The following is a 15,575-nucleotide window of genomic DNA, read 5'->3' as shown; positions in this document are numbered from 1 at the left end:
TGTCAAGGATAGCATAAAATAAATAGAGATTTTCTACTCGTATTTTAGGCTTTTGGATCTTGAGTTCTGAATCTTGTTCTCCCAGGAAGCCCTCCCATGTTAGCAGTTTTTATAGATAGACTTTCTAGTTGGAAAGGATCTTAGTTGATCTGGATTCATCCCAATACAAGTGTTTCTAATGTAACATCCCTACATGGTTCTATAGGAATCTACCCCTACAGATAGGAGGCCCCTACCATGGAAGATCCCTATACTATCTGGGACCTGACTGGTGTTGCACTTATACTATTGCTATAGTTTAGAAGCTTACCTCCCAAAAGCACAATGACTGAGAAAAGACATTTTACCGTGTAAGGAATGACATGTAATATGGAATAAAAGGTATCGTTCAGACAGGAGTTTACAAATTATATTATGTCTTTAAAGATACTTTGTTAAGTAAACTATGTCATGTAAATTCGCTGAAGAATCAATTAAATGTGGTATAGATTGAAAATACTCTGGGCTTACCAGAAAATGGAAAAAATAACCTGAGACATAAAAGTTAAAAATTTAATGATGTAAACATAATTGTTTATTTCATTATTATAGCAAAAATCAGAATGTCCAATATAGACTTGTTTCCTTAAAATACATTTTGTATATATGAAATTATTATTTGTCAAGAAATTCATGTTGCTCAGCAGTTAGGGCTTTGGGGAAGTCACTGACCAGGAGTGGTAAGAGCAACTTTGAAGACTGAGGGAGCAGATATACCTACTCTTTTGAAAAGATGTCAGTGTCATTAGCTTGCTCTTTTCAGATTTCTTTCAACCAGTACATCTGTACCTTCTCCTTTTCTTTGTGCCATGAAATTTTTCCACAACAAGAAATGGCCTCCAAGAGATATTTTTCATCTGTTAAGATTTGCACCACCTGTGTCTCTGTTGGGCAGATTAGATGGCTATAACATGACCCACTGTTCAACTGCAGGCTGACAGATATCACCACCCCCAGGAGGCTCATGCTTGTTCTCTGTTGATAGTGGATGATTTGGAAAGGAAGCGTTCATAAAACAAATCTTTAGAACGATTTCTTGGTCTGGGTGCTTCTGATATTTACCTTCCCATATGAAGCATCTTCTACTAAACCTCACATAGACCATTTCCACTGTGGACATCTCTGATTATTTGAAAGTTCTTAGAGCTACAACATGCCTTTTTGCAACTTTTCTCCATTGGTCTGAATTTTATTCTCAACTTTTCAAATATTTGAAGCTAATGATCGTGTTCCCCCTATGTATTCTCTTCTCAGCAGCAACTACAAACACTTTATTTGTATTCTTGATCACAAACATGTGTACCAGAATTGGTACCAGGAGCCAAGGTCATAATGATGAATAAAGGAGTCAATTTTAGTGGGCTTTTCATCTACTATTGGAGACCCCCAGCTAAAGAGGAGATTTCACTAGCCTGTAGCACTAGACAGTGCTATAATTGAGGTAAATGTAGAATGCTATTGGAGTGTAAACAGGGAGGACTTCACTGCATGGTGGGAGGTGGGTGGCACTCAGAAGATGGTAACTAATTTGGGACCTGAAGGACAAGTAAGTGACAGCCACTCAAAGTGAGGAGGTGGAGAGGCATTCCAGACAGACAGAAGAGCATATGTAAAGACCCAGAGGGAAGAAAGAGCATGGCCCATTCAGAGAATTGCAAGTATTTTATTTTCCTATGTCTGGAGCATTGATTTTTTTTAAACATGGATTTTGAGAGGACGAATGGAGATAGAGACTCTAATGAAGACCAGATCAGAAGAATATTATATATGCAATAGTAGACATTGGACTCTGTCATGGTGTCATAGGAAAGTCTTTGAAGAGTTTTTCAGCAAAAAATATAATGTAAAATTTATATTTTAGGATTAGTCTTGCTGAGGATAAAGAACACTGTGGTATGAAGAGAGAGAAATTACAGACAACAGTCTGGGGGAAGATAGTGTGGGCTGAGCTAAATCTAGGATACCTCACTTCTTGGCTTGAGACCCAGGTGTATGGTGGTACTATTCACTGACTGGGTATATGGGACATAGAGCAGATTTATAGGATGGAGGGAGATGGTAATAAAATGATTTCATGTTTGGAAATATTGAGTTTGAGCTACTGGTGGGGAATTTAGGTCCAGGAGGTGGATGGATATTGGGCTGTAAGCCTGTAGAGATGCAGATATAATTGAAGCCCTGTGAGTAAATGAGATTGCCTAGGGAGAATGAACAGAATGAGAAGGAGGTCAAGAGGATGAGGATAGATCACTAAGGATCATCAAAATTTAAAGATAGATGAAAAGGAGAGCCTTAGGAGAAGAGAAGTAGCAGCCAGAGAGGAAAGAGAAAAGCCTGGAACATGTAATGTCATGGAATCCCAGTGGTTAAGAAGAGAATGGGTACCAGTCAAATCCTGCGGGGAGAACAAGGTAAATGAAGACTTCTGCAACCATTGCATTTAGTTACAAGAAGGTGGCTATCTCCTGGTTGTCCTTCTGTGGATACTGGCTACTCATCATGAACCTAAACAAATGGTACTCCAAACCAAATACAATCCAGATGTTGATCTTTCTGGAGTCCATCGTTTTTTTGTGACCTGAATGTCAGTCATTCTTCTAGGAATATTCCTAAAAACATTGTTACCCAATCTAAGTAATCTCATTTCCTTTGTTAACTCATACCATGATTATGATCATCTACAAATTATCAGATCTTTTTAATGTGAACCTCTCTCAAAGTAGATGTATGTACGTGCATCAGATTTAAATAACAGGCTTAAAAACTAAAGTATAGGACTTTATTCCAGTTCATTTTGTTACTTTCAGGCCACTTCTACATATATATTAGTCTTTGAACAGTCAGCTATTGTCTAAGTTATAATAAAATTAATAGGCATATCTGTATATATTCAACAAAAAAGTCTATATAGGAGATTTTTTAAATATCCCTAATAACTTTGAAATAGATGAGTAAGTATAAGCATGTTTTATCATCCCAGCATGCTTAAAAATACAGCTTTGATGTGGTGACAGCAGTTACTGGGAAAACAACTATTTGTTAAATAAACTATTAGGTGGAGAACAGTGGTGTCTAGACAGATATATAAATAGCTTTCTAAATTTTCTAATTATTGGTTGACATTGACAGGTAATCACAAGATTATCCATGTGTCAGACTTGTGGCAATATTAGCTCTTCCGAAAAAAATAATAAACTTGGAAATAGGAAAGCAGGCCTCTGAGGAACAAAGGAAATCCTTGCTTGCTCATGGTATTCCTTCATGGGACAAAAGTCTAGCCACCATCACTGCTCAGTTTGCGTCTTATCTATAAGTACATTGATTAAGCAGCATATTTATTTGTTTTTTTCTAGAATTCTTAAAGTTCTTGCTAGGTTAAGATTTTATAGAGGTTTAAAAGTGAGTATATTTGGGAATAAAACAGGAAGAAGTATTAGATTATATTTCTTCTTTAATTTAGGAAGTTGAGAAAAGTTCTGTGTTTTAAAAACATTTCTATCGTGGTATCAAAATTTAAATGTTTCTTCCCCCCCCCCCCCCCCCCAAAGCCCCAGTAGATAGTTGTATGTCATAGCTGCACATCCTTCTAGTTGCTGTATGTGGGACGCGGCCTCAGCATGGCCGGAGAAGCGGTGCGTCGGTGCGCGCCCGGGATCCGAACCCGGGCTGCCAGCAGCGGAGCGCAAGCACTTAACCGCTGAGCCACGGGGCTGGCCCTAAATGTTTCTAAAATTAGTAGATTTACTAAAAGTCTTTAGGAAATTTGTCAATTGGTGATTCTATTCAAAATTAGTTTGGAAGGACAACTCTTGGGTTAGCTAAGATCTTTGCCAGTATTGGTCTGTGTGACCTCCCAAAGTGACCTTCATTCTGTCCAGCTTCTCATTCGGTTTTCAAGGGCCTCTTCCTCGACAAAGCCTGCTCATGTCTTCTCAGTTAACCTCTCCCACAGAGGTGCTCCCTGGCACTCAAAGTTTGCATTTGACACTTACTGTTGCCTCTTGAGTCTCGGCATTGTTGCATAACAGCTTTGCAAGCATTCGGATTTGAGGCTGAAGGCACTATTAAAGTGCAAGAGAGAAAAGAAGACAAAATACTGGAAATTAGATTGGCTCTTTTCTTGTTGAGTTTCAGGGCAATTTTGTGAACAGCCCTGCTGGTTGTTGAAAATAGAAAACTGAAATATTTCAATATGTTTCTGATGGGTAACCAAGGGAGAGGGAAAAATTTGAAGTATGTCTTACCAGTCCCATAGTTATCCTCGATTTAGGTATTCACAAGAACAAATATACCTTAAGCTACAGATGTGTTTTGAATTATATAGTTCTTTTTGTATTGAGCAAACTATATTTTAAAGTTTAAGCTTCTTAAAAAGCATCCTTGCAGTTTTCCTTGTGCTTGAGTAACTAGTGTCTGTCAAACTGCTGATCTAGTAACTGAATCTTATCATTTGATTGGATTATAGCATAATTTTATACCTAAAACACAGTGAAGGCCATGTTCCTTTACAAATGAATTAAATTAGAGGAGAACGAAATAAAAAGTAAGGATTGATTGTCAGTTGAAATGATTATAAGATTAAAAGGTTGAGTCTTGGGAAAAGTAGGATATCGTATTGAATAGAGCAGTGATTCTCAACCCTGGATACAGCCTCGAATCACTTAGGGGCCCTTGGAACAACAGCAGCAGCAGCAAATACTGATGCCTGGACCTCTCCCCTAGAGATTCTGATTTAGTTGGGGCCCAAGTAGCTATAGTTTTTTAAAGCTCCCCAAGTGATTCTAATGTGCAGTCAGGTTTGAGAACTGCAGAAACAGGTAGATGCAAATCCAAGCTATTTAAAGATAGCGTTTCTTAGTAGACTGAAAGTAGTGACTACATAGCTATTTGACAAGAGGAAACATGAGAAAAAGATGCGGGAAAGAAACTTTTAGTGTAAAATTTCTAGAGATTTACAATCCATTGTTCAGTTCTGAAATACAAAAGCTCTGAAAAACAAAAGTTTTGCTTAAGTTACTTAGTGACAAAATCTAACCTACACTGAGCATATTTAGTGGAAAATCCTGAGGCTTTTTCTAGTCGTTCTTTATCCTGTTTGGTATGAATAATCATACATTTCATTGCAGAAATATTAATGTGCCTGATTTCTGATTACAAGTTGCTACCCCAGACCTCACTGAGGGTGTGACATGGATATAGTACCTTTCTGAAATGTATAAAATTTTGAATTTTGACATACATCTAGCCTCAGGGGTTTCAGATCATGTTAGGGAAGGGTTGTGATAGAGAAGGCAGAGGTAATAATGTACTTCCTGTCAGATTAAGAAGAATGCATTTCTACTAACTCCCTAGGCAGTGGTTAGCACCCACATTAAATAAAGACAATGGCTAATGTCAGAACGTGGCTCTTGGCTCGACGTCTGTATATTTCTTGAGCCTAATCTGAGAAGAGGGTTCCATTTCAGTTATGGTGAGAGAAACTGAGGTTAACCAACAGCACAAGTAGATGAAGTAGAAAAATAATCATTGTCTTATAAAAGACTCTTCAGCACAACAAACTACCCCTGAATTTAATGGTTTAAAAGGACACATTTATTATCTTAAATAGTTCCTAAATGTCAAGAATTCAGGAGCATCTTCTAGCTGGATGGTTTTTGCTCATGGTCTCTCAGGAAGTTATTGTCAAAATGTGGGCCAGGATCTCAGTCATCTGAAGACTTGACTGGTGCTGGAGTAGGGTATTTCTTTTTCAGTGCCAACAGGTCCCTTATTAGTACTTAAAGAAAATTCTAGTTTCTGTTTCTGCAGTTGCTCAAAGTTTTAGTTTTCAATATAAACCTAACACTTATCTGCAAAGGAGTCCTTGGGTTCTTCTAGTGTGTGTTCAGAAGATTCCTGCTGGGAGTAGCTTATTAGTGGGGAATGACTTCTCTTGTTTTTCATTGTCCTCCCTCAGGCAGCTTTTTCTCTCCCCTAGGTCCTTTCTATGTTCTTTTAAGGTTGTCTATGCATCCACCTACTGTGGGTCAATAAATGAGTGTTGATTGCCCTGGGTAATACCAAAAAAAGACAAACCAGATCCCTGACTCAGTGGAGCTTCCATCTAGAAGATATTATAGGAGCGTGTAATGGAATCTTACCTAGTTTGTGTTTTTGTTTGATCCGTGCTTTGTCCTTTGTGTTTTGTAGGAAGAATAAGCTATCGTTGGGGTTTTTGTCAAAAACTTTTTCCATAGTGGGGCAGAAACACGGAAGCTGTTCTATACCTCACTCCACTTGAAACACTCTTGCATCCTCCCTGATTGCAGACATTCAGGGGATTTAGTAGTACAATAGAGTAATCTCATTTACTTTATATTTTTTAAAAAAAGTCTTAGGTTCCTTCTAAATTACAACGGTGAAGTTCTTTCCCATTGCCATCTCTTATCTCCTTCCCAGCTCCTCCAAAATGCTCTTTGGTTTCTTGCTCATCCCATTCCTCTGTTTCTTTCCCCACTGAACCTTTGAAAAGGTATAGTGTTATACTGTGTTGGGAATATAATATTTTCCTTTTCTAAGCTATTTATATTTTGAGCCTTATTTCCAATTAGAGAAAGAAAAACTAAAGATCTTGTGAAGAGAATTTCAGTTATGGAAAACTGAAAGTAGGGGGTAGAGTAGACTGTTTTTGATCCTCTGTAAGCAAATTAAGTGATCCACCTCACGCATCATTTTCCATCTCTGCTTGCTCCCTGTCTCTGAGTCACAGTAGAATCTTCCCTGGAGGGTCATAAAATTGGGAAGCCATTGACAAGATCTCAGTGAATGTTTATAGTCTGAATCTTTGCCCCACCCCTAAATATTTGTGACACCGTGTAGGAGGAAAATCCTGAAAAGAGATGCTAATACCACAATAAACCTTACAAACAATTTCAAATATATAAAATAATGAAATAATTGACCTTTTTTTTGCTTGTTTTTGTTTTTTGTTGCTGTTTTTATTTGACTACCCATATAGGTGTTTGTAAAGGGTTTCCTATGGTCACATGTCATTTCTATCTTCTCCAGGCCTCTTTTTCCCCATAAATTCTTCAACTCAAATTTTCCTACCGTGAGCATTTTCAGAGCTCAGGCTTCCCAGTGGAGAGAGGCTGATTGTCTTCTCTTTACTGTATAATTTTCCAGAGAGAGTCTTAAGGTATCAAAGAATCAGGTAAATCAAGAGTATACACTTTGGCATGGCATTCATACTAGCCAGCCAGGGAAAGCAGGGCAGTAAAGCAGTTCCGGGAAGCCATCTTCTTCAGGGGAGGGTGCCCTGGCCATTGTGAAAGCAGCCCTAAGTGGAGTCCTTGTGTCTAGCATATATTGCTACTTTCGCCTTTAAGTAAGTGAATATAAATTAGAGTAATTTCAACAGCAAATCTTCATTAACCTTGGACTTCCAGGTTCTCCCTTTATAATGTCATTAGTGTGGTATATTAAGCTGCAGGACCCTTCCAAATTCACCACCACCACCACCTCCAAACACCTGAACACACACACACTTCTAAGCTTAAAAGACCATGTCCTGAAGGGGAAGGAGCTTGCTCATTATGGAATTTTTATTGCTACCAAATTGATTTCCCAAAGATTTTCCTCATGGTGTCTTTGAAAGTGACTGTGGTTATCTTTTTTGTCTCTATTTTATGTTCCTCTTTGAGAATGCTTTAATGAAATGATTTCAGCATTCAAAGTGTGTGTGCGGGAGAGAGAGAGCAAGCAAAAATCTGGACAAATAAGTAGGGCTTAAGGTGCTTAGGATTTTAAAGGTCATGTTGTCTATTCCCATTTCACCTCTCCTGTGAGTTAATAGCACTTGTTTTATGTGTCATATTCTCTGAAATGGTTGCTATAAACCTGTCAGACTTCAAGTGAACAGTCATTGTGTTTGCGCAGAGGTCCAGTTAAACCAGGATCACCTATCTTAATTTTTCTAGAATTTCTGTATTAACTAGAATCTTTGCAGGATAAATAATATTTAATATCTTTGCCAAGATATCATGCCTGTTTTAGTAATTTATTTGCATCATTTCTGAATGTTTCATAATTATATTTTTGAGGTTCTTCCCATCATCATGCCAAAAATACCATTGTTTTACAATGTATGCATTCTGGCAACTGTCTAATTTCTTTTAAAAGTAAGTCAATATGATCCTTCCAGATTTTTGGCCTAAAATTCCTATGCAGAAAATTTTTCATGTTATTAAAAACAAACAAAACCGAAAAAAGTGGCAGCAAACTTAGCTTTATTTTCAATAGCTCTTAATTTGGGTTGCCTGTCTAAAAACAAAGTACTGCTTTTAATATATACATTTTTCTTATTCTAATTTGATTTTTTCCCCTAATATTTTATTAGGTACAGAGAGAGCTAGCAGCTGTTATTGCTTTGAAAGCAAGGAAGTCTGGTGAGTAGTCTTTCATGGGGCTGGGGGAAGGTTCTAATTCTTGGGAGATATTTGACAAGTCATCTGGTTGTGAGCAGTTGCATATATCTCAGGAAGTTTTGGTGTAGAATGCAGAAAAGTATCACTGTTTTTAAAATCGTTCATTCTACCATTGAAATAGGACAGGATGTTATATATAGTTCTTTAAGATTTTACTGCCTTACTTTATTTCATGTTTCAAGGAAAAATGAAATTAAAAATGTTCGTAGTCCATTGCAACATGAAAAAAGTCTAAGTACACAGCAAAAGAAAGCAAACCTCATTGCATTACCTATCATAACAGCAGAAAAAAATAAGTAACATAAAGGTGGTCTTTTTTTTTAAGGATATATTTTTTATCTCAAAGTAGTTTCTTCTAAAAATAACTGTGTAATGACGTGTAAAACCAAGCATTTTACATAGGACTGATTGCATAGATCAGATTCCTAAACCAGTACGAAACAATCTGTGGAAGTGATATGTGGAAAGGAAAAGGGAGCTTTTAAATACATTTTGAAGGAGAGAAAACCATAGTCTGCTGAAATTCAATATGAAATAGAGACTCACTGAAGTAGAAAAACACTTGCTTAGAGAGGAGTGTCAGAAGGAGGCATCCTTTGCTGTTCAGAGGGAGAAGGTCAGTGCTGAATGGAATGACATACAGAAGGGAGATGCTTCTTGGATAATATTAAACCAGAATAAAACTTTTCAGGTGGAAAGACTATGACAAAATCAGAGATGACAAAATTTAAAGAAATAAATGGAATGGAAATGTCTTAAGAACACGTGCCATACATACATTTTACATCTTTCTTCTTCCAGTCAGAAACTCTAAGAATGTGCTTTTCTCTCAGTTACTTTTTGAATCACATTCACCTTAGTGTGGATTAGCTTGTTATATTTATACTACTTTCTTTGTCGATTTGGCTGATGTAGAGAACTCGAGCCTGGATGCTGTAAAGGTGGAGAGGAGGATGCAAAGAATAGCAATCTTGACCCACAGGGTATTGAACAGAGAGGGCGGCTTGAATAGGGCTCCTCAGTGAACAGCATTAGATTCTGGATATTTGCATATGGGGAGGTCAAGATGGAGAAAGGACACCAACATAAAGGTTGTAGGAGGGAGGGCTTAGAAATAAATTGTGCTAGAGCTGATCTTGGTTCCTGTAAAAAGGAGAAAAAACTTACAGTCTGTATGAGTTGGGATGGCAGGGTCTTGGGTGATAGGATCTGGTTTGTTTGTTTGTTTTTTTAAGTTTCAGAAAAAGTTGGGGAAATACTCAAAAACTTTTAGAGTATTGTTTCTGGAGAAAAACAGAGCAAATAAATACAGATAGGGAGGCTGGAGAACGGGGTTGCTAATTTGCAGAGTGGGGTGGGAAGGCCTCTGATAGGCAACATTTGAACAAAGTCTGAAGGCAGTGAGGGGGCAAGTCCTGTGGATATCCAGACAAGAGCATTTGGGCAGAGGTGTGTGAGATGAGTTTGAGGAACAGCAAGGAGGTGAGAGTGGCTGGAGCCAAGCGAACAAGGGGAAAAGAGGTCAGTTTTGGATGTCAGGCTAAGAAGTGTGAACTTTCTGGAGCTGAAGGGAAAGGAAGAGGAGTAAGCAAGACCCATACACGTTAGATTGTGCAAAGTGGAAGACTGATTTGAAGTCAGTTATTATGCCTTGGTGTGGCTGTATGAAGTTAGTATGTCTGTTTTCCTTACTTATTTGATCTGTGGAGCTTGGAATGTGAACTCACCTTTGGCAACTTCTCAGGGACAGAGTGAAGAGGTCTCTCACTCATATACTAATGATGGGGACATAAATTCATAGTTTTTCAGAAAAGCGATTTTTCGTCATGTTCCTGTATCCGTAACCCAACGATCCAGTAACTCCATGACTGGAGGTCCAGCTGTAGGGCGTAATCAGAGATGCATGTAAAGTTTCAAGTAGAAAGAATCTATTGCAGTGGTTTTTTTTTTTAACAATAAGAAATTAGAAACAATCCTTAAGTCCCTGTAATAGAGAAATGGGAAAATTGATAGATCAGTGTAAGGGAATGTTAAACAGCTTTTAAAATGATATTTTGAAGAATTAATATAATAAAATGTTCAGTGGAAAAAATGTATACAATGAATATGTATTACTTCTCTTTTTCACAATAAAAATAGTTTAAATTGTTTTTTTCTTACTATTATAGTATAGCATGCCCATTGAAAAAACTTTGGTAATACATGAATATTGAAGAAATTGAAAAATCACCCATCATCTCACCAACAGAGATAACCACTATTACTCTTTTCTTGTATATGTTTCCAGACATTTCTCTATTAATATGTAGCTATTATATATTAATATGCAGATTTTATATAAGTGGGATCATCTTATATGTGCTCTTTTGTTTTGAGATAATTGTATATTCATATGCAGTTGTAAGAAATAATACAGAGATCCTATGTTCCACTTTCCCAGTTTCCCCTGATGGTAACATCTTGCAAAACTATAGTACAATATCACAGCTAGGATATTGACATTGATAAAGAACATTTCCATCACCACAAAGATCCCTCACATTGCTCTTTTATAGCCATACCGACTTGCCTCCTACCCTCACTCTCTCCTTAACCCCTGCAATTACTAATATGTTCTCTATTTCCATAATTTTGTCATTTCAAAAATATTATATGAATGGAATCATACAGTAGGTAACCTTTTGGGAGTGGCTCTTTTCACTTGCCATAATTCTCTGGAGATTCATTCAGGTTGTTGTGCACATCAATAGTTTATTACTTGTTATTGCTGAATAACATTCCGTCATGTGAGTTTATGACAGTACGTTTAACCATTCACCCATGGAAGGACATCTGGGTTGTTTCCAGTTTTGGGCTCTTATGAATAAAACTGCATGTACAAACATTCATATACAGGTTTTTGTGTGAACCTTACTCTTCATTCCTCTGGAGTAAATGCCGAAGAATACAATTGCTGGGTTGTTTGGTAGTTTCATGTTTAGTTTTTTAAGAAACTGTCAACCTGTTTTCCGAAGTGGCTGTACCATTTTGCATTCTCACTAGCAATGTATATGTGATCCAGGTTCTCTACATTCTTGCGAGCATGTGGTATTGTCACTATTTTTTTTTAGCCATTCTAATAGACTTGTAATGATATCTCACTGTAGTTTTAATTTGCATTTCCCTAACAGCTAGTGCTATTCCATGTGCTTATCTGCCATCTGAATGTCATCTTCGGTGAAATGTCTGTTTGTATTTTTTGCCCATTTTCTGATTGGATTTTTTTTTTTTTTCTGTTGAGTTTTGACATTTCTTTATATATCCTGGATACCAGTCCTTTGTCAGGTATGTGGTTGGCAAATATTTTCTCCCAGTTTATAGCTTGTCTTTTCATTTTCTTATCAAAGTCTTTCACAGAGCAAAAGTCTTTGGTGAACTCCAATTAATTTTTTTTTATGGATCATCTCTTTGGGTCAAGTCTAAGAACTCTTTGCCTAGCTCTAGATCCCAAAGATTTTGTTGTGCCTCTTTTTCCTTGAAAGTTTTATAGTTTTATGTTTTACATTTGAATCCATGATCCATTTTGAGTTAGTTTTTATATAAAGTGTGAGACTTTAGGTCGAAGTTCTTTTTTTTTTTTTTTGGTTTATGAGTGTCCAATTGCTCCCGCACATTTATTGAAAAGACCATCTTTCTTCCATTGAGTTACTTTTGTACCTTTGTCAAAAATAAGCTGCGCTTATTTGTGTGGGTATATTTCTGGGTTCTCTGTTCTGTTTCATTGAACATATTCCATTGGTATCCACCAATGCTACACTAATGATAACTGTAGCTATATATAACCTACTTTTTATAGGATTCATTTTCATGTCAATAATATAGATCGGCATCATTTTTATTAGCTATATGTACTATACAATTTATTTAATTCTTGGTTGTACATTTAGGTTTTTAGTTTTTTTCCATTATAAATAATAATAGACCTGAAGATATATTCTTGTGCATATCTATTTTTGCCTTTTCCAATTATTTTCTCATAATAAATTACTAAAAATGGAATAGCTAGGTCAATCGCTACGTGTGGACAGTGTTAAAGTTTTGTTCACATATATGACTTCAAGTCATCTGGAATTTATTTTTATATGTGATGTCAGGTAGAAATCAAACTTTATGTTTTCCTTATGCTAAGCCAGTTACCCCAGTAGCCCTCATTAAATATGATGTTAACTCATCAGATATGAAGTTTATATATATTCTTGGGTTTATTTCTAGTCTCTGTATTCCTTTCATCTATTTATCCCTATGTCTATACTATCCTGTTTCAGTTACCAAAGCTTTATAATAAGACATTTTTTAGGGGGTGGGGATAGGCAAGTCTCTTCTTACTTTTCTTGTTCTCTTAAGTTTTATTTTGTCAAGTTCCATGAAACCCCCTATAGGAATTTTTTTAAGTATATTTAATTTATAGATCATTAGATAAATTTTGACACTTTGGAGATACATGTTTCCACCCATGAGCCTAGAGTATCTTGCCATTTTTTTCAAATCTTCAATACTGTTTTAAAAATTTCTCCATAAAGATCTTACATATTTTTTGTTTGTATTTTTAGATACCTTGTAGTTTTGGTTACTTTATAAATGAACTATTTTTTCTCTTTCTCTCTCTTTTTTTTTTTTAATTGGCCTTATCTCATTCTGTGATGGTTTCTCAAGTCTTTGTCATTCATGACAGTTTTTTTTAATAGACTTTACTTTATAGAACAGTTTTATGTTCACAGAAAAATTGAGCAGAAAGTATACAGAGTTCCCATATATCCCTTGCCCCTACACATGCACAGCCTCCCCTACTATCAACATCTCAGAGTGGTACTTTTGTTACAATCAGTGAACCTACATTGACACGTCATCATCACCCAACATCCGTAGCTTACATTGGGGTTTACTCTTGGTATTCTATACAAATGTATAATGATGTGTATCCACCATTATAGCATTATACAGAATAGTTTCACTGCTCTAAGAATCCCCTGTGCTCTACCTACCCCTCCACCTCTGGAAACCACTCATCTTTCTACTGTCTCCACAGTTTGGCCTTTTCCAGAATGTCATTTAGTTGGAATCATACACTATGTAGCCTTTTCAGATTGGCTTCTTTCACTTAGTAATATGCATATAAAGTTCCTCCATGACTTTTCATGGCTTGATAGCTCATTTCTTTTTAGCACTGAAAAATATTGCATTGTCTGCATGTTCCACAGTTTATTTATCCATTCAACTACTGAAGGGCATCTCAGTTGCTTCCAAGTTTTGGCGATTATGAATAAAACTGCTATAAACATCACTGTGCAGGTTTTTGTGCTCATATAAGTTTTCAGCTCCTTTGGGTAAATACCAAGGAGCACAATTGCTGGATGGTATGGTAGGAGTATGTTTAATTTTAGTAAGAAACTGCCAAACTGTCTGCCAAAGTGGCTGCACATTTTGCATTTCCATCAACAATGAATGAGAGTTCCTGTTGCTCCATGTCTTTGTCAGCATTTGTCATTGTCAGTGTTCTGGATTTTGACCATTCTAATAGGTGTGTAGTATTGTTTTAATTTGAATTTCCCTGATGACATATGATATGGGGCATCTTTCCGTATGCTTATTTGCCATCTGTATATCATCTTTGGTGAGGTATCTGTTAAGATCTTTGGCCTACATTTTAGTCAGGTTGGTTGTTTTATTATTTTTGAGTTTTAAGAGTTCTTTATATATTTTGGGTAACAGTCCTTTTTCAGACGTGTCATTTGCAAATATTTTCTCCCAATCTGTGACTTGTCTTCTCATTCTCTTCACATTGTCTTTCGAAGAGCAGAAGTTTTTAATTTTTAATGAAGTAGAGTTTATCTTTCCTATCTGTCTTTCAGGGAATCATGCCTCTGGTATTATATCTAAAAAGTCATGCCATACCCAAGGTCATCTAGGTTTTCTCCAATGTTATATTCTAGGAGTTTTATAGTTTTTCATTTTGCATTTAGGTCTGTGATTCGTTTTTGTGAAAATGAAGATCTTTATCTAGATTCATTTTTTTGCATGTGGATGTTCAGTTGTTCCAGCGCCATTTGTTGAAAAGACTATCTTTGTGCTATTGTATTACCTTTGCTTTTTGTCAAAGATCAGTTGACTATATTTGTGTGGGTCTATTTCTAGGCTCTCTGTTCTGTTCCACTGATCTATTTGTTTATTCCTTTGCCAATACCACACTGTCCTGAATACTATAGCTTTGTAGTAGGTGTTGACGTTGGGTAGTGTCAGTCCTCCAACTTTTGTTCTTCTCCTTCAATATTGTGTTGGCTATTCTGGGTCTTTTCACTCTCCATATAAACTTTAGAATCAGTTTTTTGATATCCACATCTATTATCTTTTCTAATTGGTTATTTTTTGCTGTATGAGAACCTTGATTTTGTGTCTAGCAAAAGTGTTGAACTCAAATGAATTCCAATAGTTTGTTTTAATATGATCTTGGATTTTGTGTATGGGCAAATACATCATCTGTCAATAATGACTATTTTGTCTCTATCTTATAGAGACTATCTTGTCTCTATCCTTTTTTTCTTATACTATTTCATTAGCCAGGGTCCTGCAATGTAAGGTTGACTAATATCATTGGTAGTTGGCATTCTTACTTTGTCTCTGACTTTAACTAAATATAATATTTTCTGATTAGAGAAGTAATATAAATGAACAAGATTGTTTTAGAGAAAAATGAAGATATTTCTCTCCCACACCCCACAAATATTTGGGAAGCAATCTAGGGACAAAAATAACCAACAAGTTGTATATTACAATATTCAAAGGATCCAAATATGGAAGTACTAGAGATACCTACCTGTTTCACCCTGCACTCTCACTGCTTCAGTTGGCACTGAGAGTAGATGAAAAATAACAATGGCAAGGTACAAGAGAGGCTAAGGCATAGGTATTGCATTCATTCATTCCTTTATCAGATTCTAATTTGGCACCTTCTGTATGCCAGGTACAGCGTAAGGCGTGAGGATATAATGGTGAGCAAGGACAAATATGGCCTCTGCTGTTTTTCATTCCCACCGT

General features: G+C 36.4%; 1 protein-coding gene across 2 annotated transcripts in view; it reads left to right on the top strand.

Annotated features, from left to right (window-relative positions):
• RAPGEF5 (Rap guanine nucleotide exchange factor 5) overlaps positions 1-15,575 on the top strand; it is a 220,801-nt gene that overhangs the window by 73,278 nt on the left and 131,948 nt on the right. For both annotated transcript variants that reach the window (XM_087428762.1, XM_004418931.3), the window contains exon 7: positions 8,417-8,465. In XM_087428762.1, the coding sequence (XP_087284888.1) occupies positions 8,417-8,465 (49 nt within the window). The remainder of the gene's footprint in view (positions 1-8,416; positions 8,466-15,575) is intronic.

This window comes from Ceratotherium simum, chromosome 1 (assembly GCF_057802395.1).
Source record: "Ceratotherium simum simum isolate JZ-2026a chromosome 1, ASM5780239v1, whole genome shotgun sequence".
NCBI classification, from domain to species: domain Eukaryota; kingdom Metazoa; phylum Chordata; class Mammalia; order Perissodactyla; family Rhinocerotidae; genus Ceratotherium; species Ceratotherium simum.
This window is presented reverse-complemented; position numbering and strand designations above follow the sequence as displayed.